The 25,790-nt window shown below is 45.6% G+C and overlaps 1 protein-coding gene across 2 annotated transcripts; it reads right to left on the bottom strand.

Moving 5' to 3' along the window:
- Positions 1 to 1,001: 1,001 nt before the first annotated feature.
- On the bottom strand, positions 1,002 to 25,471 carry ZC3H11A (zinc finger CCCH-type containing 11A). 2 transcript variants are annotated; one of them, XM_066565138.1, is made up of 18 exons: positions 25,401 to 25,471; positions 21,752 to 21,804; positions 18,830 to 19,013; positions 16,351 to 16,470; positions 14,819 to 14,942; positions 12,302 to 12,499; positions 11,986 to 12,102; positions 10,395 to 10,475; positions 10,040 to 10,150; positions 9,628 to 9,690; positions 9,378 to 9,479; positions 8,319 to 8,384; positions 6,677 to 7,171; positions 5,123 to 5,196; positions 4,678 to 4,996; positions 3,635 to 3,786; positions 3,100 to 3,164; positions 1,002 to 2,102 (listed from the first exon to the last, which is right to left on the bottom strand). In XM_066565138.1, the coding sequence occupies exons 3-18, from the start codon at positions 18,881 to 18,883 to the stop codon at positions 1,805 to 1,807; spliced, it is 2,439 nt and encodes an 812-aa protein (XP_066421235.1). In that variant the 5' UTR covers positions 18,884 to 19,013; positions 21,752 to 21,804; positions 25,401 to 25,471; the 3' UTR covers positions 1,002 to 1,804. The 2 variants fall into 2 exon arrangements, with proteins under 2 accessions (XP_066421235.1, XP_066421236.1); XM_066565139.1 differs by lacking the exon at positions 25,401 to 25,471 and having other exon boundaries at positions 10,398 to 10,475; positions 21,752 to 22,048.
- Between the last annotated feature and the right edge of the window lie 319 nt (positions 25,472 to 25,790).

Below are 25,790 nucleotides of genomic sequence, written 5' to 3'. Positions count from 1 at the left end.
ACTTTAAAACAAAGTGATTTTTGTGCTCTTACAGCACCAGAGTTTTCCTGTTCATTTGTCCCTCAAGAAGAAAGCAAAAAAATCCCTGAAACATCTCCCATGGCCCCGTTCCCTCTCCTCCTGTCCCTGTTCCCTGGGATAAGATCCCAAATCCCCCCGGCTGTCCCCTCCTGGCAGGGAGTTGTGCAGAGCCAGAAATTCCCCCTGAGCCTCCTTTGCTCCAGGCTGAGCCCCTGCCCAGCTCCCTCAGGACTCTCCAAACCCTTCCCAGCTCCCTCAGCTCCTCCAAACCTTTCCCATCTCCCTCAAGATTCTCTCCAAACCCTTCCCTGGTTTCCTCAGGTTTCTCCATTCCCTTCCCAGCTCCCTCAGAATTTTTCCAAACCCTTTCCCAGCTCCCTCAAGATTCTCTCCAGGCTCCTCCAAACCTTTCCCCCTCTCCCTCAGGATTTCTCCAAACCTTTCCCAGCTCCTTCAGGACTCTCCAAACCCTTGCCCAGTTCCCTCAGCTCTTCCAAACCTCTCCCTCAAGATTTCTCCAAACCCTTCCCAGCCCCCTTGGGATTCTCCAAACTCTTCCCTGGTGCCCCTCAGCTCCTCCAAACCTTCCCCAGCTCCCTCAGGACTCTCCAAAGCTTTCCCTGGTTCCCTCAAACCTCTCCCATCTCTGTCAAGCTTCTCTCCAAACCCTTCCCTGGTTCCCTCAGGACTCCCCAAACCCTTTCCAGATCTCTCCAAACCCTTCCTTGGTTCCCTCAGCTCCTCAAAACCCTTCCCATCTCCCTCAGGCTTTTTCCAAACCCTTCCCTGTTCCCTCAGGACTCTCCAAAGCTTCCCCTGGCTCCCTCAACTCCTCCAAACTTTCCCCAGCTCCCTCAAGATTCTCTCCAAACCCTTCCCAACTCCCTCAGGATTTTCCAGCCCCTCATTAATTCCTAATTAACACTCAGCATTCCCCATCTCATTGATGCCATTCCTTAAAAAACCCCACGGACGCCACACAGTGAGCAGCCTACCTTTAATCCCTTAAATAGAATCATACAAATATAAAATGGAAGAATAAAATATTTACAGAAAAACAAAAAAAAACAAATCCCAAAACAAAATGAAAAAAAACCCCACGGGGATTTCACTCAATCCCATCTCCAAAGGGCTGGAAAAGAGGGAGCAGCCAAGGGGGAACATTCCAGGTGTTTGTGGTTTTTCCCCCTCCCAAAATGATCCCAGCTGGATGTGGGAGGTTCATTGCAGGGAGAAATCCTCAGAACCCAGAGGCACTTGAAGCAATGTTCCTTTTCCAGAATCCCAGGAGAAATTTTGCTTTCCCCCATGGAAAAAATCCCCCAGATCATCCCGAGCCAGGCTCACCCTGGCAGGCTTTGGTCCAAAATCCTGCCTCAGATTTTGCCTCTTTTCCCTGAATTCCCCCCAAATGCGAGTCCATCCGTGGCTCCCAGAGTTGACACAGTAACTCCAGGGATTTTTTGGGATTTTCTGTCCAGGAGGGAGCTCTGGAGATGGGATCTGTGGCCCCTCAGGGCGTTCCAAGTGCTCTGTCCTGTCCCGTGGGGGGACAAACTCAGCCCGGAATTTTGGGATAACTGAGAGCAGACTCTGCCTAATCCTAACAATCCAACTGTGCTTCCAGCTGGGGCAGGGTCTCCTCCACAGATCCAACAACATTTACAGGATTTTTGTGGGAGGTGAGGAGAAAATTTTGTTTTTTCAGGGTGTTTTTTTTTTTTTTTTGGTGTCGCGTCTTCTTTCCCCATTTTTGTTTTTTTTTTCAAAAAAACCTCCCCTCTCAGCTGTCAATCATCTCAGACAGTTCCAGCAGGAGATCATCCTCATCCTTGCCTGGATCCAGGTCGATTTCTGCCTCCAGTTTTCCCCCAGAGATCTCCCAGATGAGTTTCTCAAAGTCGTCCTCCACCGAGAGCGCGGCCTTGGCGCCACCGGCCGAGCTCAGGCGCCGCAGCTTCAGGGGAGCCTCCAGGGAGGAGGAGGAGGAGGAGGATGTGGATGAGGAGGATGAGGAGGAAGAGCCAGACACCTCTGACTGTGCCAGGGAATCCCCCTGGGTGCCAGGCTGCAGCTCAGGGCTGGGGAGAGCAGAAGGGAGGAGTCAGCGAGGGGGGACCTGAGGGGGAGACTGAGGGTTTGGGTTTGCAGGGGGAGGGGATTGGGGAGGGTGGGGATGGGTTTGGGGAGTCCTGGACTGGGTTTGGGGAGTCCTGGGCTGGGTTTGGGGAGTCCTGGGCTGGGTTTGGGGAGTCCTGGGCTGGGTTTGGGGAGTCCTGGGCTGGGTTTGGGGAGTCCTGGATTGGGTTTGGGGAGTCCTGGGCTGGGTTTGGGGAGTCCTGGATTGGGTTTGGGGAGTCCTGGGCTGGGTTTGGGGAGTCCTGGGCTGGGTTTGGGGAGTTCTGGGCTGGGTTTGGGGAGTCCTGGGCTGGGTTTGGTGGGGGCTGGATTGGGTTTGGGGGGGGCTGGATTGGGCTTGGGGAGTCCTGGATCAATTCTGGCAGCTCAGGATAATTTTGGAGTCTTGGACTGGTTTTGGGGAATCCTGGATTGAGTTTTGGGAGGCTGGGACTGTGTTTGGAGAGTCCTTGATTGGTTTGGGAAGTCCTGGATCAATTTTGGCAGTTCAGGATCAGTTTTGGAGTCCTGGATTTGGTTTGGGAGGCTGGGACTGGGTTTGGGGAGCCCCAGATCAGTTTTGGAAAGTCCTGGATCAATTCTGGCAGTTCAGGATTGGTTTTGGGGTCCTGCATCAGTTTTCGGAAGACCTGGATCAATTTTGGGACTCCAGGACCAGTTTTGGGAAGTCCAGGATTAATTTTGGCAGTCCAGGATCAATTTTGGGAGCCCAGGATCAATTCTGGGAGCCCAGGATCAATTCTGGGGAGTGTCCACGTGCAGCATTTGTAAAACCCCAAAGCAGCTCTGCTGCACAGACATTAATTGCAATTAAATGTTCCTCTGTAGGATTTTGGGCCTGATTTCCCTCAAAGCTGGGATTTCCCCTGGTGCCCACCCCACATCCCATCCCTGGGGTCAGGAGGGAAAAGGGAATTTGGGGTTGGGATTTGGGGTTACCTGCTCTGGGAATTCTCCCTCCGAGGGTTGGAGTCCAGGCTGCTGTCCAGAGAAGGGGGAACAACCTGACAATGAGGAGCAGAACAAGTTTTAGGATCTAAAAAATCCCAAATTTTTCCTTTTCTGCTTCACCTGAAGCAGGACACTCCTGAAATAAGGAATCTGGGGTTTTTGAAAAGGAATTTTTGCCTTGGAAAGGATAAAAATCCTTCCCAAATCCCAGCAGGGAACTCTGGAGAACCTGAGAATTTTTAGGATCTAAAAAAATCACAAATTTTAGGAAAATTCTTCCTTTTGTGCTTCATCTGAAGCAGGGCATTCCTGAAATGAGGAATTTGGGTTTTTTAAAGGAATTTTTGCCTTGAAAAGGAGAAAAATCCTTCCCAAATCCCAGCAGGGAATTCTGGAGATGCCTCCAAAGCAGGAATGTGCTGCCCCTGGGATTCCTGGGGTGAAAAGTGCTGGGAGAGCAGGAGAAAATTTCAGTTTTCCAGGGGTTTTTTTTTGGGGAATTTGGGGAGATTTGGGGCCTTACCTTGGCTGGGGACTCCTGGGTGTCCCCGCTGGTGGCACTGAGTGGCTTCACTGCCACCACAGCAGGGGGGTGGCCCTCGGGGCCCTTCCTCTTCAGGGGCTGCTTGGGAGGAGCTTTGGCATCCAGGGGCTTCAGGCACACCTTGGATTTGGCTGGGATGGAGAGAAAAGGAGGGAAAACAGGGAAAGGAGGGGGAAAATTCATCTATGAAACCCCTTCCTTTATCAACCCCTTTATCAATCAAATCCCTTTATCAAATCCCTTTACTCATTAAATCCCTTTATCTATCAAACCTCCTTATCAAGCCCCCAGCTCTGCCTCCCTAAACCCCAACCCAACCCCAAACTGAGCATTCCCACAAACCCTGACCCCAAACTGAGCATTCCCACAAACCCCAACCCCAAACTGAGCATTCCTATGAACCCCAACCCCAAACTGAGCATTCCCACAAACCCCAACCCCAAACTGAGCATTCCCACAAACCCCAACCCCAAACTGAGCATTCCCACAAACCCCAACCCCAAACTGAGCATTCCTATAAACCCCAAACTGAGTTGCCCCACAAACCCCAACCCCAGACTATTCCCACTAATCCCAACCCCACACTGAGCTTTACCATAAACCCCAACCCCAGAACACTCCCATAAATCCCAACTCCAGATCATTCCCACCAACCCCAACCCCACACAGACCATCCCATAAACCCCAACCCCACACAGAGCATTCCCAACCCCACACAAATCATTCCCCTAAATCCCAACCCCACACAGCTCATCCCACAAACCCCACACAGCCCATCCCACAAACCCCACACAGCCCATCCCACAAACCCCAACCCCAGACCACTCCCCTAAACACCAACCCCAGACCATTCCCACAAACCCCAAAGCCACACTGAACATTCCCAACCCCACACAGACAATCCCCTAAACCCCAACCCCACACAGATCATTCCCCTAAACCCCAACCCCACAAAGACCACTCCCAACCCCACAAATCCCATCCCACAAACCCCAAACCCCACAAACCCCCCACAGCCCCACCTCTGCCTCTCCTCTCGGGCAGCTGAGCTCCCTTTTTCCCCGGCTCCTTCTCTGGGGTTCCCCCTCCATCCTCGGGGGCTTTTCCTCCTCCTCTCCTCCTGCCCAGCTGGGCTGACCCCACAGCAGCCTCAGGGCTCCCTGATCCTGGGGTTTTTTCCTGGTTTTTTTCCTGGTTTTTCTCCTGGTTTTTTTCCTGCTTTTCAGCTGGAACTGCCCCAGCTCCCTGCTGCAGTTTCTCCTCCTGCCGTTGTTTCTGCTGCCGTTTCTCCCACATGATTTCCTCCAGGCTCTTCACCTGAATTCCAGAATTCCCTGAATTCTGACAGGGGAAAAAAAAACACCAAGAGGCTTCTTAGGGGAAAAAAATCTAGTGATAAAAACCTATGGAAATGGGAGGAGCTGATCAGAAATGAGAAATTTTTGTTATAAATTTGTTCAGACTCACCTCAGCAGGGGCAGAGCCATTTTTGGGGGAAGGTTTGTTCAGCTCCACAATCATTTTTTCTTCTCTTCCAGGTGCTTTAAACCAAGAAAAAACATCCAAAAATTGGGTTTTTTTTTGTTTTCTTGGGGGGGCTGTTTCCCTATTTTTATTGACAGGAAGCAATTCCTGTGGGATTTTCTCTCTCCTTCAGTCCCACCATTGAGCACCATCATCATTACTGTTATTATTACTATAATTATTGCTCAGAAATGGATAAATCCTTCCCAAACAATATTCCAAAGGGGAATGGGATGGATTCCACCATACAAAATCCAGGGCAGAATAAAAAGAGGGAAATTCCCAAGGAGAAGCAGAACTTCCAAATGAAAGCACAATTCCCAAGGAGGAGCAGAACTTGCACAGGGAAGCAGAATTCCCAAAGGGAAGCAGAATTCCCAGGTGGAAAGCACAATTCCCAAAGGGAATCAGTTCCCAAGGAGAAGCAGAACCCCCAGAGGGAAGCAGAACTCCCCAGGGAGAAGCACAATTCCAAAGGAGGAGCAGAATTCCCAGGAGAATCAGAGTTCTCAAAGGAAATCACAATTCCCAAGGAAAAGCACAACTCCCAAAGGGGAGCAGAATTCCCAAAAAGAATCAGAATTCCCAGGGGAATGACAATTCCCAAGAACATTCAGAATTCCTAAGGAAACGCAGAACTCCCAGGGAGGAGCACAATTCCCAGTGGGAGCAGAATTCCTAAGAGGGAGCAGAATTCCCAGGGGGGGAAGCAGAACTCCCAAAGGGAATCAGTTCCCAAGGACAATCAGAATTCCCGAGGACAATCAGAACTCCTGGGGGGGAAGGAGAATTCCCAAAGGGAATCAGTTCCCAAGGAGAAGCAAAATTCCCAAAGGGAATCAGAGTTCCCAAGGAGAAGCAGAATTCCCAAGGACAATCAGAATTCCCAGGTGGAAACCACAATTCCCAGGGGAAGCAGAATTCCCAAGGAGGAGCAGAATTCCCAGGGGGAAACCACAATTCCCAAGGAGGAGAAGAACTCCCAGGGGACAACCACAACTCCCAAGGGACAACCCCAACTCCCAAAGGACAACCACAACTCCCAAAGGACAACCACAACTCCCAAGGGACAACCCCAACTCCCAAGGGACAATCCCAGCTCCCAAGGGACAATCCCAGCTCCCAAGGGACAATCCCAGCTCCCAGGGCACAACCCCAGCTCCCAAGGAGAAGCAGAACTGGAACTCCCAGGGGGGAGAAGCACAATTCCCAAGGACAATCCCAGCTCCCAAGGGACAATCCCAGCTCCCAAAGGACAATCCCAACTCCCAAGGGACAACCCCAACTCCCAAGGGACAACCCCAGCTCCCAAGGAGAAGCAGAACTGGAACTCCCAGGGGGGAGAAGCACAATTCCCAAGGACAACCCCAGCTGCCAGGGGACAATGAGAATTCCCAGGGGACAATGAGAATTCCCAGGGGACAATCCCAACTCCCAGGGGACAATCCCAGCTCCCAGGGGACAATCCCAACTCCCAGGGGCTGGATCCCTGCTCACCCAGGAGCTTGGTGACCCTCAGCAGTTTCCTGCCCCTCATGGCGGCCTCGGCCTGGCCAGGGCTGCCAGGGACGTTCTCCCCGCTCTGCTGCAGCCTCAGCGCCTTCTCCCTCTTGATCTCCTCCAGGGTTTTGATCCGAACTTCTCCGGCTCCTTTGGCTCTGCCAGGCTCTGCCAGCTGCACCCTGCCTGCCCCAGCTGGAGCAGGAATGTTCTGTTTCCTGGCATCTGCCTCACTTTTGGCCCTGCTGCTGAATTCCTCGGGTTTTTCCTTCTCCTCTCCCAACCTTTTGTGGTTTTTTTCCACCAGAGCTCCCATCAGGGATTTGCTGCGGGCAGCAGGGGAGGGTTTTGCTCCTAAATTTGGATCTTCAGTTTTCCTTCCTTCTCCTGGGATTTTGGCTGGGGGTTCCCCTCTCCTCTGGTTGGCTCTTTCCAAGCGGATTTCCTCCAGGGTTTTCACTCTGATCTCCTCGATGGGCTTGGCAGCTTTGTCTGAGGGCAGAAAAATCCAAGCCAGGAATCAAAGAGAGATCAAGGAGAGGGGGGAAAAGCCTCCAGAATTCCTCCCAGCACTGAGGGAATTTGGGATTGAGGGCTCTCAGTGCTCCTTGGCTTGGAAGGACTCTGAGGATCATCCAGGGACACTTTGCCCTGTCCCAGGTTGCTCCAAACAGGACTGGCACACACCAGGGATGGGGCAGCCAAGGATTCTCTGGGAATGCATCAGGAGTCCTGAAACTGGGATTTTTTTAATGGAATTCTGGAATGGTTTGGGTTGGAAGATCCTAAGGATCATCCCACTCCCACCCCATGCCCCTTCCCATGGTGCCCCAAACCCCATCCAGCCTTGGGGACTCCAGGGATGGGGCAGCCACGGATTCTCTGGGAATTTGCAGGCTGGGAATGAGTCTGGGGTCCTAAACTGGGATTTTTTAATGGAATCCTGGAATGGTTTGGGTTGGAAGATCCTAAAGATCATCCCATTCCCACCCCATGCCCCTTCCCATGGTCCCAGGGTGCCCCAAACCCCACCCAGCCGTGGGGGCTCCCAGGGATGCAGGGGCAGCCATGGGAATCCAGGCAAGGATTTCTTCCCAATATCCCAGCCAAAGCAGCCCAGGGAAGGCTGGAATGGGTTGGGTTGGAAGGGATCATGCAATGCCATGGGCAGGGACACCTCCCACCATCCCAGGGTGTCATTTGATGAATTTTACCCATTTTATCATTTTTATTCACTGTCCAGCCCAGCCTGGGACACTCCCAGGGATGGAGCAGCCACAGCTCCCCTGGGAATTCCATCCCAGCCCCTCTCAGAGAACAATTCCTTCCCAAAACCCCATTTAAACCCCATTGGTCTGACCATTCCCCTCATCCTGTCCCTCCATTCCTTGGGAATATTCCCTCTCCACCTTTCCTGCAGGTTCCCTTCAGGCCACAATGAGATCACCCCAAAATTCCTCCTCTTCAGGCTGGACAATCCCAATTCCCTGAACAAAACTTCTCCCCCTCCTTTGAACCACTTGGATTTGGAAAATCAGAGCCAGTTATCCTTTAAAATCAGCAATTCAAGGCTGCAAGAAAGTTCTTGGGAAGAAAACAACAACAAGAACAACAAGAATATTTTAAATCTAATTTTTACCTGTCTCAGTGCTGCTCTGTTCAGAGGGCAGCCCCAGCCTCTCCTTCAGGGACTTCAGGACTTGAACTAAAAAACAAAACAGTAAAAAAAAAGTGGCAAAAATCCCAATTTTGGGTGGGAAATGAGACAGGAGAGCACCTCAGTGGGACTCAGAGTGACCTTGAAACCACAACCAACGTGCAGGAAGAAGCAGGAGAAGAGAGGAGGAACAGAAAATCCCAAAGGGAAAAGCTGGACAGAAAATCCCAAAGGGAAAATCCCAAAGGGAAAAGCTGGACAGAAAATCCCAAGCAGAAAAGCTGGACAGAAAATCCCAAAGGGAAAAGCTGGACAGAAAAATCCCAAAGGGAAAAACTGGACAGAAAAATCCCAACCAGAAAATCCCAAGCAGAAAATGCCAAGCAGAAAAACTGAACAGAAAATCCAAAAGAGAGAAGCTGGACAGAAAATCCTAAGCAGAAAATTCCAAGCAGAAAAGCTGGACAGAAAATCTCAACCAGAAAATCCTAAGCAGAAAAACTGGACAAAAAATCCCAAAGGGAAAAGCTGGACAGAAAACCCCAACCAGAAAATCCCAAGCAGAAAAGCTGGACAGAAAATCCCAAAGGGAAAGCTGGACAGAAAGGGAAAAGCTGGACAGAAAACCCCAAAGGGAAAATCCCAAGCAGAAAAACTGGACATAAAATCCAAGAGAGAGAAGCTGGACAGAAAACCCCAAAGGGAAAAGCTGGACAGAAAATCCTAAGCAGAAAATCCCAAAGGGAAAAGCTGGACAGAAAACCCCAAAGGGAAAGGCTGGACAGAAAACCCCAAAGGGAAAGGCTGGACAGAAAACCCCAAAGGGAAAAGCTGGACAGAAAACCCCAAAGGGAAAAGCTGGACAGAAAATCCTAAGCAGAAAACCCCAAAGGGAAAAGCTGGACAGAAAATCCCAAAGGGAAAAGCTGGACAGAAAATCCCAAAGGGAAAAGCTGGACAGAATCCTCAAGCAGCAAATCCCAAAAGATTTGGGACAGCTGGACACGAATTCCAGGAGGGAATTCCAGGGGGGTTTGGTACCTGTGCCTCTTTTTGGGGCCTTCTCGGAGTTTTCCTGCAGCTCTGCCTTCCTCCCCAGCCTGTCAGCCACGCTCCTCCTCAGGGGAAGGAAAGTTTTGCCACCTTTCCAAAGACACAAAATGAGAAATTCTTTCAGGATATTCCTCTGCAGGAACCTGACTCCTGCCAGGTGAATTTGGAATGGTTTTGGGGTTTAGGTGCTAACAGAATTTGCTGGTTTTGATGTAAATATTTCACAAAAAGCTCTCACCCATGAGGGTTTTCCTTTTCCCCAGTCTGTCAGGAAGGTTCAGCTGGATCACAGGGTCCTCCCCTGAAACAAAAAAAAAATCATTTTTTGCACCAAAAAATCCCCTTATCCCCCAAAAAAGCCATTTTCTGGCTGTCAAAGCACAGGAATTAAAGAAGGACTGGGAGGGAAATTGGTTTTAATGATAAAACTTCCTGAATTAATTCCAACCAAACCCAACACCTGCAAAAAATTCCCAACTTTTCCAACACAACCACGAGCTCTAAAATTCAAATCAGGAAAGGCAGCAGTGAATCTCAGGATTATGAGGATAATTCTCCTAATTAACATCTTAGGATTATTAAGATAATTCTCTTAATGATCATTGATTGGATTTAGGGGGTGTGAAAGGGGAATTTTGGGATTTTTTTACCTTCCTTGGAGGAGAGGGTCACAGTTCTCAGCACAGTCCTGACATTTTCCTTCTCTGGCACAGGAATGTTCCGGGCTTGGAGAGGCTCCACAGCCACTCCTGAAGGACCTTCTGCATGGAAAAACAGGGAAAAATCAGAATATTTAGGAATTTTCCTCAGAATTCTAAGCAGGAAAAAACCAGCTGCCACATGCCAGTGTAGCACCTCTAAAAAAAAAAATGGAATTTTGTTCCTGTAGGATCTCCTAATTTGCAAAATGATTAATTAATTCATTGCAAATTATCCAAGGAAAATCAGGATTAAAGCCAAGGATGAACAGAAGGATGAGGAGGGGTTTTAGGGGTATTAACTCACCACCTTGTTTTTTGGCTTTTTCCTTGAGTTTCTTCAGTTTGATCTCTTCCAAGGTTTTGATCCCAAAATTTAAGTTGTCATCTGGAAGCACAGAATAGTTCAGGAAATGGAGGTAAATCCTTCTCAGAGTATTGGGAATAAACCCTCTCACCACTCCCCAGGGGTTAAGAAGCCCCAGAACAGGTGGGGTTTTGGAAAAGTGGCAGCTTCTTCCACCCTCCAAGGGAAAATCCACATTTTAGAGCACAAAGTCATGGAGAGGGATTAAAGATTCCTGAATTCCTTGGATCTGGATTTCCACAATGCCTGAAGGGACTCGTTCAGACATTTCTAAACTCCACTTTAACTCTTTAAATTCCATTTTTACTCTTTGAACTCCTTCAACTCCACTTAAAACTCTTTCAACTCCACTTAAATCCCTCCCAACTCCATTTTAAACCCTCTCAACCCCATTTAAAACTCCTTAACCCCCATTTTAAACCCCTCAAACTCCACTTAAACCCCTCCCAACTCCACTTTAAACCCCTCAAACTCCATTTAAAACTCCTTCAAGTCCATTTAAAACTCCTCAAACCCCACCTTAAACCCCTCAAACTCCCACCTTAAAACTCCCACCCTAAACTCCACTTAAAACTCCCTAAACTCCACTTAAACCCCTCCCAATTCCATTTTAAACCCTTTCAACCCCATTTAAAACTCCTTTAACCCCATTTAGAACCCCTCAAACTCCACTTAACCCCCCCTCAACTCCACTTTAAACCCCCCTCAACTCCATTTAAACCCCCTCAAACTCCACTTTAAACCCTTCAAACCCCACCTTAAACCCCCTCAAACTCCCACCTTAAACCCCTCAAACTCCCACCCTAAGCTCCACTTAAAACTCCCCAAACTCCACTTTAAACCCCTCAAACCCCACTTTAAACCCCTCAAACTCCATTTAAACACCTCAAACTCCACTTTAAACCCCCTCAAACCCCACTTTAAACCCCTCAAACTCCATTTAAACTCCTCAAACTCCACTTTAAACCCCTCAAACTCCCACCTTAAAACTCCCACCCTAAACTCCACTTTAAACCCCCTCAAACCCCACTTTAAACCCCCTCAAACCCCACTTTAAACCCCTCAAACCCCACCTTAAACCCCTCAAACCCCACCTTAAAGCCCCTCAAACCCCACTTTAAACCCCCTCAAACTCCACCTTAAACCCCCTCAAACTCCACCTTAAACCCCTCAAACCCCACTTTAAACCCCTCAAACCCCACTTTAAACCCCCTCAAACCCCACTTTAAACCCCTCAAACCCCACTTTAAACCCCTCAAACTCCACTTAAACCCCCTCAAACTCCACTTTAAACCCCTCAAACTCCCACCTTAAAACTCCCACCTTAAAACTCCACTTAAAACTCCCTAAACTCCACTTTAAACCCCTCCCAACTCCACTTTAAACTCCATTTTGCCCCACAAAACCAAACCAGGAGGTTTTTCCCTGCTTAGGTGGGAATGAGCTCCAGGATTCCATTCAGCATCCCTGGGCTCAGGTTTATTTTAGGAATATTTGGTTTTTAACTCCCAAACTGCAGCCCTTGCATTACCTGGCTTTGCACTGGGGTTGGATTTCCTGGTGGAAATCACCCTCAGCCCATTGTGGCTCTCTGGGGGTGGAGGCTGCACTGGGGTTTTGGTTTCTTCTCCTTCTTCAGAAAGCTGGTCTGGAAAGGAAAATCAACCCCAAAATGAAATGATTTATGGAGGAGGGATTTAGCAAAAACGGTTCATTTTTATATAGTTTGATATTTCAACAACAACAACAACAAATTATGATTCTTTTCTGCAGCTTAAACGCCAAATTTGGTGATTTTCATCTCGATTTAAAGCAGAAATGATTGAAATAAACTCAAGATTTCTCACCATCATCATCTTCATCATCATCTGCAGCGTTGATGACCACTGGGGGGTGGGTGGGACTGGGGACATTCTCAGAATTCTCCACTTTCATCACCCCCCTGAGCTGAGGGCAGGGGTTGGACTGAACCGAGAGCTTGTTCTGCTGCAGCTGCACCAACTTCCCCTCATCCTCTGCAGCCTCGGGGGGGCTGGGGAGAGTGGCTGCAAGGGAAAAATATCCTAAATTTTTACCCCAAATGGTGTAAATTTAATAACAGAACACTCCTGGATTCAGTTCTGTACTACACACCTATAAAGGGATTAAAGGAGAAGGGAAAAGGAAAAATATCCCACATTTTTACCCCAAATGGTGTAAATTTAATAACAGAACATTGCTGGATTCAGTTCTGTACTTCACACCTATAAAGGGATTAAAGGAGAAGGGAAAAGGAAGGAAAAGGGAAAAATATCCTAAATTTTTACCCCAAATGCTGTAAATTTAATAACAGAACACTCCTGGATTCAGTTCTGTACTTCACACCTATAAGGGGATTAAAGGAAAAGGGAAAAGGAAGGAAAAGGGAAAAATATCCTAAATTTTTACCACAAATGGTGTAAATTTAATAACAGAACATTGCTGGATTCAGTTCGGTATTCCCCACATATAAAGGGAATAAAGGAGAAGGGGAAAGGAACCTTGAAAGGCAAAAATCACCAAGCACAGAGCAAGGAAAAAACTTTAAAATTAGAATTTTGCTCCTTTCCCCTGACTGCAAATCTCCCTTTCAGGAAAAGTGGCTGGAAGGGAAAAAATATCCCAAATTTTTACCCCAAATGTTGTAAATTTGATAACAGAACACTGCTGGATTCAGTTCTGTACTTCACACCTATAAAGGGATTAAAGGAGAAGGGAAAAGGAAAAATATCCCACATTTTTACCCCAAATGGTGTGAATTTGAGAAAAGAACACTCCTGGATTCAGTTCTGTACTTCACACACATAAAGGGATCAAAGGAGAAGGGAAAAGGAAAAATATCCTGAATTTTTACCCCAAAATTGTAAATTTAGTAACAGAACATTGCTGGATTCAGTTCTGTATTTCACACCTATAAGGGGATTAGAGGAAAAGGGAAAAGGAAGGGAAAGGGAAAAATATCCTAAATTTTTACCCCAAATGCTGTAAATTTGAGAAAAGAACACTCCTGGATTCAGTTCTGTACTTCACACACATAAAGAGATTAAAGGAGAAGGGAAAAGGAAAAATATCCCAAATTTTTACCACAAATGGTGTAAATTTAATAACAGAACACTCCTGGATTCAGTTCTGTATTCCCCACATATAAAGGGATTAAAGGAGAAGGGAAAAGGAAAAATATCCCAAATTTTTACCCCAAAAGTTGTGAATTTGATAACAGAACACTGCTGGATTCAGTTCTGTATTTCACACCTATAAAGGGATTAAAGGAGAAGGGAAAAGGAAGTTGCAAACTCACTTTTGCTGTGGGGAAGGAAGATCACCTCCAGGTAATTTTAAGGAATATTCCCCATGAATTTTTGGATATTTTGAGGGGAAAAAGAGGTGGAAAACTCACTTTTGCTGGGGGGAAGGAAGAGCCCATCCACATAATTAAATGGATTATTCAGCATTAATTCTGGGATATTTTGTTGAAAAAAGGAGGTGGAAAACTCACTTTTGCTCAGGGGAAGGAAGAGTCTGTCCACGTAATTTTAAGGAACATTGAGCATTGATTCTTGGATATTTTGAGAGAAAAGGAAGTTGAAAATTCACTTTTGCTCGAGGGAAGGAAGATCACATCCAGGTAATTTTATGGAATATTCACCATGAATTTTTGGATATTTTGAGGGAAAAAGAGGTGGAAAACTCACTTTTGCCTGGGGGGTAGGAAGAGCCCATCCACATAATTAAATGGATTATTCAGCATTAATTCTGGGATATTTTGTTGAAAAAAGGAGGTGGAAAACTCACTTTTGCTCAGGGGAAGGAGAAGTCTGTCCATGTAATTTTAAGGAACATTGAGCATGAATTTTTGAATATTTTGGGGGAAAAGGAAGTTGCAAACTCACTTTTGCTGGGGGGAAGGAAGAGCCTATCCAGGTAATTTTATGGAATATTCACCATGAATTTTTGGATATTTTGAGGGGAAAAAGAGATGGAAAACTCACTTTTGCTGGGGGGAAGGAAGAGCCCATCCATGTAAATGAATTTTTGGATATTTTGGGGGAAAAGGAAGTTGCAAACTCACTTTTGCCTGGGGGGTAGGAAGAGCCCATCCACATAATTAAATGGATTATTCAGCATTAATTCTGGGATATTTAGAGGGAAAAGGAAGTTGAAAATTCACTTTTGCTCAAGGGAAGGAAGATCACATCCAGGTAATTTTAAGGATCATTAAGCATTAATTCTTGGATATTTTGAGGGAAAAGGAGATGGAAAACTCACTTTTGCTTGGGGGAAGGAAGAGCCCATCCATGTAAATGAATTTTTGGATATTTTGGGGGAAAAGGAAGTTGCAAACTCACTTTTGCTGGGGGGAAGGAAGAGCCCATCCACGTATCTGCCCTTGGTGTGGTGGAAGGCACAGTTGTGCTTCTGGCAGCCCCCAGGCTGGTTCTCCCAGTAACAGGCGATCTCACTGCGCTTTTTCTGGGCAAAAAACCACAAATCCCAGCTCAAAATATGGCTGGGGAAACCACAAATCCCAGCCAAAAATGAGAGACTGGAAAAATGGAATTTAGCTGGATTTTCTTCCTAGCATTCAGCTGGGAAAGGCAGGACACGGTCACAGAGTTTTAAATCAATACACAATCCAAAAGAATGGGATTATTCACAATACACAATCCAAAAGAATGGGATTATTCACAATACACAATCCAAAAGAATGGGATTATTCACAGGGAAGAATTGCCATTTTCACATTTCAATTGCTGGTGAAATCCACCTGAATTTATCTTTCACAGCTTTAGCTCCTTCCTATCTTTTTTCTTTTTTTTTCTCCCTACCCTGGACAATTCCAAGAGCTCAGGATAAAAAATTTGGGAAGAATTTCAGCTCTCAGGAATTCCAAGAGCTCAGGGCAAAAATCTAAGGAAAATTCCAGCTCTCAGGAACTCCAAGAGCTCAGGATAAAAAATTTTGGGAGAATTCCAAAGAGCTCAGGATAAAAAATTTAGAAAGAATTCCAAGAGCTCAGGATAAAAAAAAATGGGAAGAATTTCAGCTCTCAGCAATTCCAAGAGCTCAGGATAAAAAATTTGGGAAGAATTTCAGCTCTCAGCAATTCCAAGAGCTCAGGATAAAAACCCTGACTTGGTGAGAGCTCAGGATAAAAAAATTGGGGAGAAATTCCAGCTCCCAGCAATTCCAAGAGCTCAGGATAAAACATTTAGGGAGAAATTCCAGCTCTCAGCAATTCCAAGAGCTCAGGATAAAAAAAATCAGGAAGAATTCCAAGAGCTCAGTGGAAAATTCCAACTCTCAAGAATTCCAAGAGCTCAGGATAAAAATCTGGGGAAAATTCCAGCTCCCAGGAATTCCAAGAGCTCAGAATAAAAATTTGGGGAGAGCTCAGGATAAAAGATTTGGGAAGAATTCCAAGAGCTCAGGATAAAAAATTTGAGGAGAAATTCCAGTTTCCAGGAATTCCAAAGAGCTCAGGATAAAAAAAATTGAGGAGAAATTCCAGCTCTCAAGAATTCCAAGAGCTCAGGGGAAAATTCCAACTCTCAAGGATTCCAAGAGCTCAGGATAAAAAATTGGAGGAGAAATTCCAGTTTCCAGGAATTCCAAGAGCTCAGGATAAAAAATTTGGGAAGGATTTCAGCTCCCAGGAATTTGTTTCCCACCACATTAAAAGAGTGGAATCTGGGAAAAATGTAGGGAATAACATCATTGAACACAAACATTTCCTGCTGAGAAACACCTTAAAAACCGATTTTTTTTTCTTCCTTCCTGGTAACAAAATCCCTGGAAATTTTTTGCTGGGAAAGTCCATTTATCCCCTAAATGTTTGGGATGATTTTGGGGTGTTTGGGGGGTTTTTGGGGGTACTCACATCGATTTCCATGTGCCTGAACCTGCAGACATTCCTGAAGCACCGGCCCTCCTGCCACAGGGTGCAGACGGTCTCACTGCCCAGGGCGGCCTCACAGTGCCGGAAGGAGCAGGAATCGCCCTGGAACGCCAGAAATCAGCAAAAAAATGGGATTAAATCCCCAGAAATCAGCAAAAAAAATGGGATTAAGGTACAGGAATCTTCCTGGAATCACCAGAAATAAACAGGAATCTCCCTGAAATCCCAAAAATCAGCAAAAAATGGGGTTAAAAACGGGAATCGCCCTGAAATCACCAGAAATAAACAGGAATCTTCCTGAAATGCCAGAAATCAGCAAAAAATGGGATTAAATCCCCAGAAATCAGCAAAAAATGGGATTAAAAACGGGAATCTCCCTGGAATCACCAGAAATCAGCAAAAAAATGGGATTAAGGTACAGAAATCTCCCTGGAATGCCAGAAATCAGCAAAAAATGGGGTTAAGGAAGAGGAATCTCCCTGAAATCTCCAGAAATCAGCAAAAAATGGGGTTAAAAACGGGAATCTCCCTGAAATCCCCAAAAATCAGCAAAAAAAAAGGGATTAAATCCCCAGAAATCAGCAAAAAATGGGATTAAAGAATAGCAATGTCCCTGGAACCCCAGAAATCAGCAAAAAAAATGGGGTTAAGGAACAGGAATCTTCCTGAAATCCCCAGAAATAAACAGGAATCTCCCTGAAATCCCCAGAAATCAGCAAAAAAATGGGATTAAGGAACAGGAATCGCCCTGGAATGCCCAGAAATCAGAAAAAAAAAAATGGGATTAAAAACAGGAATCTCCCTGAAATCCCAGAAAGCAGCAAAAAATGGGGTTAAGGAACAGGAATCTTCCTGAAATCACCAGAAATAAACAGGAATCTCCCTGAAATGCCAGAAATCAGCAAAAAATGGGATTAAATCCCCAGAAATCAGCAAAAAATGGGATTAAAGAATAGCGATGTCCCTGAAATCCCAGAAATCAGCAAAAAATGGGATTAAAGAATAGCGATGTCCCTGAAATCCCAGAAATCAGCAAAAAAAATGGGGTTAAAAATGGGAATCTCCCTGAAATCCCAGAAATCAGCAAAAAATGGGGTTAAAAACAGGAATCTCCCGGGAATCCCAGAAATCAGCAAAAAAATGGGATTAAGGAACAGGAATCTCCCTGAAATCCCCAGAAATCAGCAAAAAATGGGGGGAAACCACTCAGTTTTAAAGGAGAAATGAGTTCGAGAAGGAGATGGGAAAAGGACCTGGGATGGGAGAAGGACAGAGCTTAAAACAATGGGATGGGAAAAGCAGAAAGGTTAAAAACAAAAGGGTTGGAAAGGGAAATTACCCAGGTTAAAAACCCCAGATTTTATAACTGGGAGTGTAATAATGAATCAATAATCAATAATGAATTAATTAATGAGTGAATTAATGAAGAGGAATCGATTTCCTCCCTCTCCCAGTCCCTGCTCAGAGCCCAGGCAGGGAATGACGAATTTTAGAGGGAATTGGATCTGAATGAAAATCACACAGTTAAAAATGGGATGGGAAAGAAAAACTCACAGGTTAAAAAAATGGGATGGGAAAAGAACATGGGTTAAAAATGGGATGGGAAAAGAACATGGGTTAAAAAATGGGATGGGAAAAGCAGAAAGGTTAAAAAAATGGGTTGGAAAAGGACAGGGTTAAAATGGGATGGGAAAAGGACAAAGATTAAAATAATGGGTTGGAAAAGGACAGGGTTAAAAATGGCATGGGAAGAGCATAAAGATTAAAAAATGGGATGGAAAGGAAAAGCACAAAGGTTAAAAACCATGGGTTGGAAAAGGACAGGGTTAAAATGGGATGGGAAGAGCATAAAGATTAAAACAATGGGATGGGAAAAGGACAGGGTTAAAATGGGATGGGAAAAGGACAGGGTTAAAAATGGGATGGGAAAAGGACAGGGTTAAAAATGGGATGGAAAGGAAAAGCACACAGGTTAAAAACAATGGGTTGGAAAAGGACAGGGTTAAAAATGGGATGGGAAAAGGACAGGGTTAAAAATGGGATGGGAAAAGCACAAATATTAAAAAATGGGATGGGAAAAGCACAAAGATTAAAAAATGGGATGGGAAAAGGACAAAGATTAAAAAATGGGATGGGAAAAGGACAGGGGTTAAAAAATGGGATGGAAAGGAAAAGCACACCGAGTAAAAGCAATGGGTTGGAAAAGGACAGGGTTAAAAATGGGATGGGAAGAGCATAAAGATTAAAATAATGGGATGGGAAAAGGACAGGGTTAAAAATGGGATGGGAAAAGGACACGGGTTAAAAAATAAATGGGTTGGAAAGGGAAACAAAAATCCAGATTTCAGCAGTGGGAGCTGCACAAGGACTCAATAATCAGCATTAATGAATGAATGAATGAATTAATTAATGAAGAGGAATCCCCCCCGTCGCAGGCCCTGCAAGGGGACCCTGCACTCACCTTGGTGCAGGTGGAGTAGAAGTAGAAGTAGCAGTCCTGGCCCTGGCTGGCCATGCCGCGGGGATCCTCACGCGCTGCTCGGCCTTTGCTCCTCCCAGGGCTCTCCCTCCTCCGGCCTGGGCACAATTGGCTTCCCAAAGGCTTCTCCTGCCTTAGCTCTGACAGCTGCTTTTTAAAAGTAACCCTGGAGAATAAAAATTGGGCTTTTTAGAGTTGGTTCCTGTGGATTGATTTGGTTTTGGAAGGAGGGAGTGAGTTGAAATCAGCTAGGCAGAAAAATGAAGCGGAATTTGTTGAAATTCTGGGGTTTTTTTAAACAGATTTTTAGGCAGATTTGGCCAAAACTGCAGCATAAATTGTAATTTGTGACCTTAATAAGAGTTCTGGGCCTTGAGGTAGAGAAAAATTGTGTGTGACCCAAAAAATTAGGGGGTGACCCAAAAGAGAGGCACTTCTTCAAAACCTGGGTGTAATTTGGAGTTGGCAATGATACAGGAATGGTTTAATAATAAAGCTAATAAATTATTATTATTATTATTATTATTATTATTATTATTATTATTATTATTATTATTATTATTATTATTATTATTATTATTATTATTATTATTATTATTTCAATATTACACTATTAATCCCAATCCCAGGGGGAATTTCCCCAAATCCCATTCCCCAACCCCACGGGGATTTTTTTCCCCCTGATCCCAGAGGATTTTCCCCCAAATCCCAGGAGGATTTTTCTCCCCAAATCCCAGAGGATTTTCCCCCAATTCCAGGGGATTTTTTCCCTGATTTTTCCCCTTGATCCCATGGCATTTTCCCTGCAATTCCAGAGGATTTTTCCCTGATTTTCTCCCTGATTCCAGAGCATTTTTTCCCTTAAACCAGGGGCATTTTCCCCCCAATCCCATTTCCCAATCCTGGGGGATTTTTCCCTGATCCCAGGAGGATTTTTTTCCCCCATCCCCAGGCACTTTTCCCCCAATCCCAGGAGATTTTTTCCCCTGATTTTTCCCCCAATCCCAGGGCATTTTTCCCCCGATATTTTCCCCAATCTTAGGGCATTTTCCCCCTGATTTCCCCTCAATCTCAGGGCATTTTCCCCCCGATATTTCCCCCAATCTCAGGGCATTTTCCCCCAGTTTTCCCTCAAACTCAGGGCATTTTTCCCCCAATCCCAGGGCATTTTTTCCCCGATTTTTCCCCCAATCCCAGGGGATTTTTTCCCTAATTTCCCCCTCAATCTTAGGGCATTTTTCCCCCAATCCCAGTGCATTTTTTCCCCGATTTTCCCCCAATCCCAGTGCATTTCCCCCCTGATTTTCCCCCAATCCCAGTGCATTTTCCCCCCGATTTTTCCCCCAATCCCAGGGCATTTTTTCCCCGATTTTTCCCCCAATCCCAGGGCATTTCCCCCCTGATTTTTCCCCCAATCCCAGGGCATTTTTTCCCCAATTTCCCCCTCAATCTTAGGGCATTTTTCCCTCAATCCCAGTGCATTTTTCCCCTGATTTTCCCCCAGTCTCAGTGCATTTTTCCCCTGATTTTCCCCTCAATCTCAGGGTATTTTCTCCCCGATTTTCCCCCAATCCCAGGGCATTTTTCCCTGATTTTTCCCCCAGTCCCAGGGCATTTTCTCCCCAATTTCCCCCCCAGTCTCAGTGCATTTTTCCCCTGATTTTTCCCCCAATCCCAGTGCATTTTTTCCCCGATTTTCCCTAAATCCCAGGGCATTTTTCCCCCGATATTTTCCCCAATCTTAGGGCATTTTCCCCCTGATTTTCCCCTCAATCCCAGGGCATTTCCCCCCCGATATTTCCCCCAATCTCAGGGCATTTTCCCCCAATTTTCCCTCAAACTCAGGGCATTTTTCCCCCAATCCCAGGGCATTTTTTCCCCGATTTTTCCCCCAATCCCAGGGGATTTTTTCCCTAATTTCCCCCTCAATCTTAGGGCATTTTTCCCCCAATCCCAGTGCATTTTTTCCCCGATTTTCCCCCAATCCCAGTGCATTTCCCCCCTGATTTTCCCCCAATCCCAGTGCATTTTTCCCCCGATTTTTCCCCAATCCCAGGGCATTTTTTCCCCAATTTTTCCCCCAATCCCAGGGCATTTTTTCCCCGATTTTTCCCCCAATCCCAGGGCATTTCCCCCCTGATTTTTCCCCCAATCCCAGGGCATTTTTTCCCCAATTTCCCCCTCAATCTTAGGGCATTTTTCCCTCAATCCCAGTGCATTTTTCCCCTGATTTTCCCCCAGTCTCAGTGCATTTTTCCCCTGATTTTCCCCTCAATCTCAGGGTATTTTCTCCCCGATTTTCCCCCAATCCCAGGGCATTTTTCCCTGATTTTTCCCCCAGTCCCAGGGCATTTTCTCCCCAATTTCCCCCCCAGTCTCAGTGCATTTTTCCCCTGATTTTTCCCCCAATCCCAGTGCATTTTTTCCCCGATTTTCCCTAAATCCCAGGGCATTTTTCCCCCGATATTTTCCCCAATCTTAGGGCATTTTCCCCCTGATTTCCCCTCAATCTCAGGGCATTTTTCCCCTGATATTTCCCCCAATCTCAGGGCATTTTCCCCCAATTTTCCCTCAAACTCAGGGCATTTTTCCCCCAATCCCAGGGCATTTTTTCCCCGATTTTTCCCCCAATCCCAGGGCATTTTTTCCCTGATTTTTCCCCCAATCTCAGGGCATTTTTCCCCTGATTTTCCCCTCAGTCTCAGGGCATATTCCCCCAATCCCAGGGTATTTTTCCCCCAATCCCAGGGCATTTTTTCCCCGATTTTTCCCCCAATCCCAGGGCATTTTTTCCCCGATTTTTCCCCCAATCCCAGGGTATTTTTTCCCCGATTTTTCCCCCAATCCCAGGGCATTTTTCCCCTGATTTCCCCTCAGCCTCAGGGCATTCTGGAGCTCACCCACCTGGCCACGTTGAGCACAGGCTTTGATCTTCCCAGCCATGCAGTTCCCCTCTCCTGTAGGCCGAAGGAGTCCGTGAATGAATAACAAAGGGGCAGAAAGAATTTTTGAATTTTGCCTTTTTTTGTTTTGGTTTTTTTTTTTTTTTTTTTTTGGTTTTTTTTTTTTGGGTTTTTTCCTCCTGACAATTCCAAGGGAACCTCTCAGCCAACAATTCCAAACTCTGAGGTGCTCTCAGAACAATCTGACAACTAATGGAGGAATTGAGTCCATTGCAAATCTGGCACACTGGAGACAGCCAGGGATATTTTAGCTCTTCCAATAAAAAAAAAGAAAAATCATAAAAAAAAACCAACAAAAAAATTTATTTAAAAAAAAAAAAAAACCCAGCGCCTTTTTGGTATTTTTGTGTTTTTGAAAGATGAACTCAGGATTCAAAGTGGCTGCAAAAAAAATGAGGCTCCATCTTCCATAGCTGGGGAAATTTCTAATTTTTTTTTTAATTTTTTTTTTAATTATTTAATTCAGTAAGTTGCAATTTCGGGTCTTCTGAGATTTCTTCACCTATTAAGAAAACACAAAAACCTTCCCCCGTATTTATGACCTGTACAACAATAAGAACAACAAAAAAACCCCCAAATTTGTGTGTATAAACCCAGAAATGTGTTTATACACACCCCAAAGCAGGCAGGGACAGCAGGACAAGGAGAAAAGCAGCAAAAAAATCAGGAATTCTGGCCCATCAAAGTCTCACTGGGGGAAAAATGCGATTTTTTGGGGGGGGTTTGGATGAGGGGAGGGTGCTGAGAGGGGGTTTGGGGACATGGGGACAGCACAGGGACAAACTCATCCATCCCCATCCCGCAGCCAAGGAATTGGTCGGGAATTTGGGGTTTCCCATCAAATTTCCCAGTTTTCCCATTTGTGCTGTTCCCTAATCATTCATGCATCATTAGCTCCAATTCAGCAGCTGATTGGGGTTTGGGAGCCACCCAAAATTGAGGTTTTATTCAGCCTTTGTTGCAGGTGAATCCCACTTTTCTTTTGGATATTCTTCTAAAAATTCTGATTTTTAGGGTTCTTTTCCGCACAACCTCGCAACCAAACCGGCTCAAAACCAAATAAAAATCAATTTTACCCCCCTGACATTTCTGTGCAAAGGATTTCTGACTCTTTGGGGAGGACAAAATTCAATGAAATTGTTCTGTACAGCTTAAGAAGAAACACTTGGAACCTTTTACTCACACAAAGGAAATTTTGTGAATTTTCCAGGATTTTTTTTTTTTTTGCCAGGGAATTTTCTCAAATCTAAAATTAAAATAAAGAGAGGAAAAGTTGGGTTCTCATATTAAGTATTGTGGGTTTTTTTTCTTTTTTGTTTTTTTGTCTGCTTGACAAAGGGAATAAAAATAAAACAGTGCAGGGTTCCCTCCTGTTCTTCCATCTCCACAGGGTTAAATTCACTTTTGGAGCTTCAAAATCTGATGGATTTTCCAGGGAATTTACTCCTAAAAACTCCTGGAGCTCCTCCTGGTGGAAGTTCAAGTTTTCCCAAGGTGTTTTCCCCAATGCTCTGGGGAGTTAAAAATCAAATTATTTCAAGCCTGAATTCTTCTGTTTGCTGAAATCCTGGGAGTGAGGGGTGAGAAAAGCAGAATTCCAGCCCAAAGCTGGAGGAATTCCCAGGCTGGAAGGTGGAATTTCCTTTCCTCGGGTATTTTCCACACCTAAAAATGCAACATTTCTACATCCACCACCCTGGGGGGGAGAGAAAATCCCTTCAGATTGAATTGTTTTAGAAAATAAATCTTTTTTTTTTGGCCTTCCACGTTTTTCCATATTTCAGTTCACAGTCTGAATCTTGTTTAAAGAATTGGAATAAAACCTTGAAAAAATAAACAAAACAACAGGAAAAGAATCAACCAAACCTCCCCCCAAAAACCCCTCCAAGGTCTAAAAACTTCATTAAGGTGATTTAATTATGAAAAAGGTGCATTAAAATCCATTTTTTGTCGAATTTTAAACTGGTGTCAAATTTAAAAAAAATCAGAATAAAAATGAGTAACTCTGGTGCACTCAGCAGGTCTTGAATGAATTCAAGTTAATGAGAATTTGAATTTTTGTCCAGAATTCATGAAAATGTTCATGAAATCCATGACATTTTTTTGCAGTAATTTTTTTTTTTTAACCAATTATATATAAAAAACCAAATCAAAAATGCAGCAGCTGAGGGTCAGCAAAAACCAGGCTAAAAAACCAACACAACTTTTCTATTTGTAAAGGGAAAATAAAGAAGTTTTCCTGCACCTCCCTGTGAGGAATTCTTGGATTTCAAACCCTCAAATTCCTCTGGAAAAATTTCTCCTGCTGCTTCATTTGTCCCTTGAATTCCTTTGATGATTCACTTCCTGTTTATCAGGTGACAAAGAAGGAAAAGCACCAAGAATTCCACATTTTAACCCCTTTTTTGGCCTTTTTTTAGCAATTTTTTTGCTCTCCTCCAGCTTTTCCTCCTCAGGAATCAACCCCAAACCAAGGGAAGCTGCTCTATTCACTCTTGAATAAAACAGCAATAATTAAAGCAAATTTATTTTAATTTTTTGTACTTCTGAGCTCAACCTCAAGGCCTGGCAGCAATTCCCTATGACAATTCCTCCCCCTCACGGGAATCTTTTCTTAAATTCAAAAAAAAAGTCGATTTTCCCAAAAAGATTTGATTTTTCACCTTGGAAAAATGTCATTAGAGCTGGGAAACGACACCACCAGGAAGTTTTACCTGGAAAACTCCTCCTGCTCTGCTTCAGCTGTGCCCAAATTCAACCCCAAAATCCTTTATTCCCCAGGAAATTCCCTTTTCTTTATTTCTATTTTTTACAGCCAAATAAAGCCGGGTTTTATTTAGGAAATGCCACCCTGAGTGCAATTCTGGGAATAACCTGGAGGCTTTGATCCCTTCAACAACAACAACAACAAATGTGCTTTTTGGCGTTTCCATAACAAAAATCGACGTCAGAAAGCCGAACCTTTAAAAAAACAAGAAAAACACCCCAAAAATTCACAGAACCGCGTTGTTTTAACAACCTCCGGGAGGAATAGCTCAAAAAAACAAGGAAAAAACACCAAAAATTCACGGATTCGCGTTGTTTTTAACAACCTCCGGGAGGAATTCAGCCCGGCTGCATCCAGAGTTACTCAGCTCCTGAAGTTCCTTTAGGGAATGAGGTGACTACGTTAGAAATGCCCCTCAGACGCGTTGCTACAACAGGAAAAAAGGAGTTTTGAAGTGAAAATGAGGAGATTCCGAAAATACCTGGGCTGGGATCGCCAGTTTGGAGAGGGGACGAGCGCCAAGGAAAGGCCTCGGGCCTACCCCGGGCACGCAGCTCCCCCTCCCCCAAAACCCCGGGGGAGCAAACCCACCTCACCTTCCCTTTATTCCCACATAATCCCGGTTTTATCCCCACCTAATCCCAGCTTTATTCCCCCCTAATTCCACCTCGCCCTTCAGCGTTCCCCTCCCGCTGGGGCCGCGCGGCCTTGCGGAGGAGCCGGGGTTGAGCCAGCACCACCCTTCGCCTGTTCCTCCCCATCTCCCACCAGCCGCCGCGGAGGCTCCGAAGCGCTCTATTTACGGTCGCTCAGGGAGTTTTACCGAGCCCCCGGGGGCCGCCGTGTCGCTGTCGCCGCGCTCCGCCGGGGCCGCCGCCGCTGCCGTGTCCCCGGTGCCCGGCTCAAAGATGGCGCCCGGCGCGCGCGCAGCCTCAGCGCGCCCGCGGCCAAGATGGCGGCAGGAAGAGGCTTCACCCGCCCGACAGGAAGAGAGGGGGTCTGAGGGGGAATGGGAGTGGATTTTGCTGTTTTTAGGCTTCCCCGCACTTCAAAACTCCTTCAAAAAGAGGATAAAGATTTTTTTTTTATTAAGAAAACAGGGCCGTGTTTCTCCATCCTGCCGCGATCCGTCGTCACCGCCGCCGTGTCCCGGTGCCCGGCTCAAAGATGGCGCCTTCTGCAAAGATGGCGGCCGGAAGTGGCTTCACCCGCG

This window comes from Molothrus aeneus, chromosome 24, assembly GCF_037042795.1.
Source record: "Molothrus aeneus isolate 106 chromosome 24, BPBGC_Maene_1.0, whole genome shotgun sequence".
Classification (NCBI taxonomy): domain Eukaryota; kingdom Metazoa; phylum Chordata; class Aves; order Passeriformes; family Icteridae; genus Molothrus; species Molothrus aeneus.
Note: the sequence above shows the minus strand (reverse complement) of the source record. Positions and strands in the feature narration are given on the sequence as shown.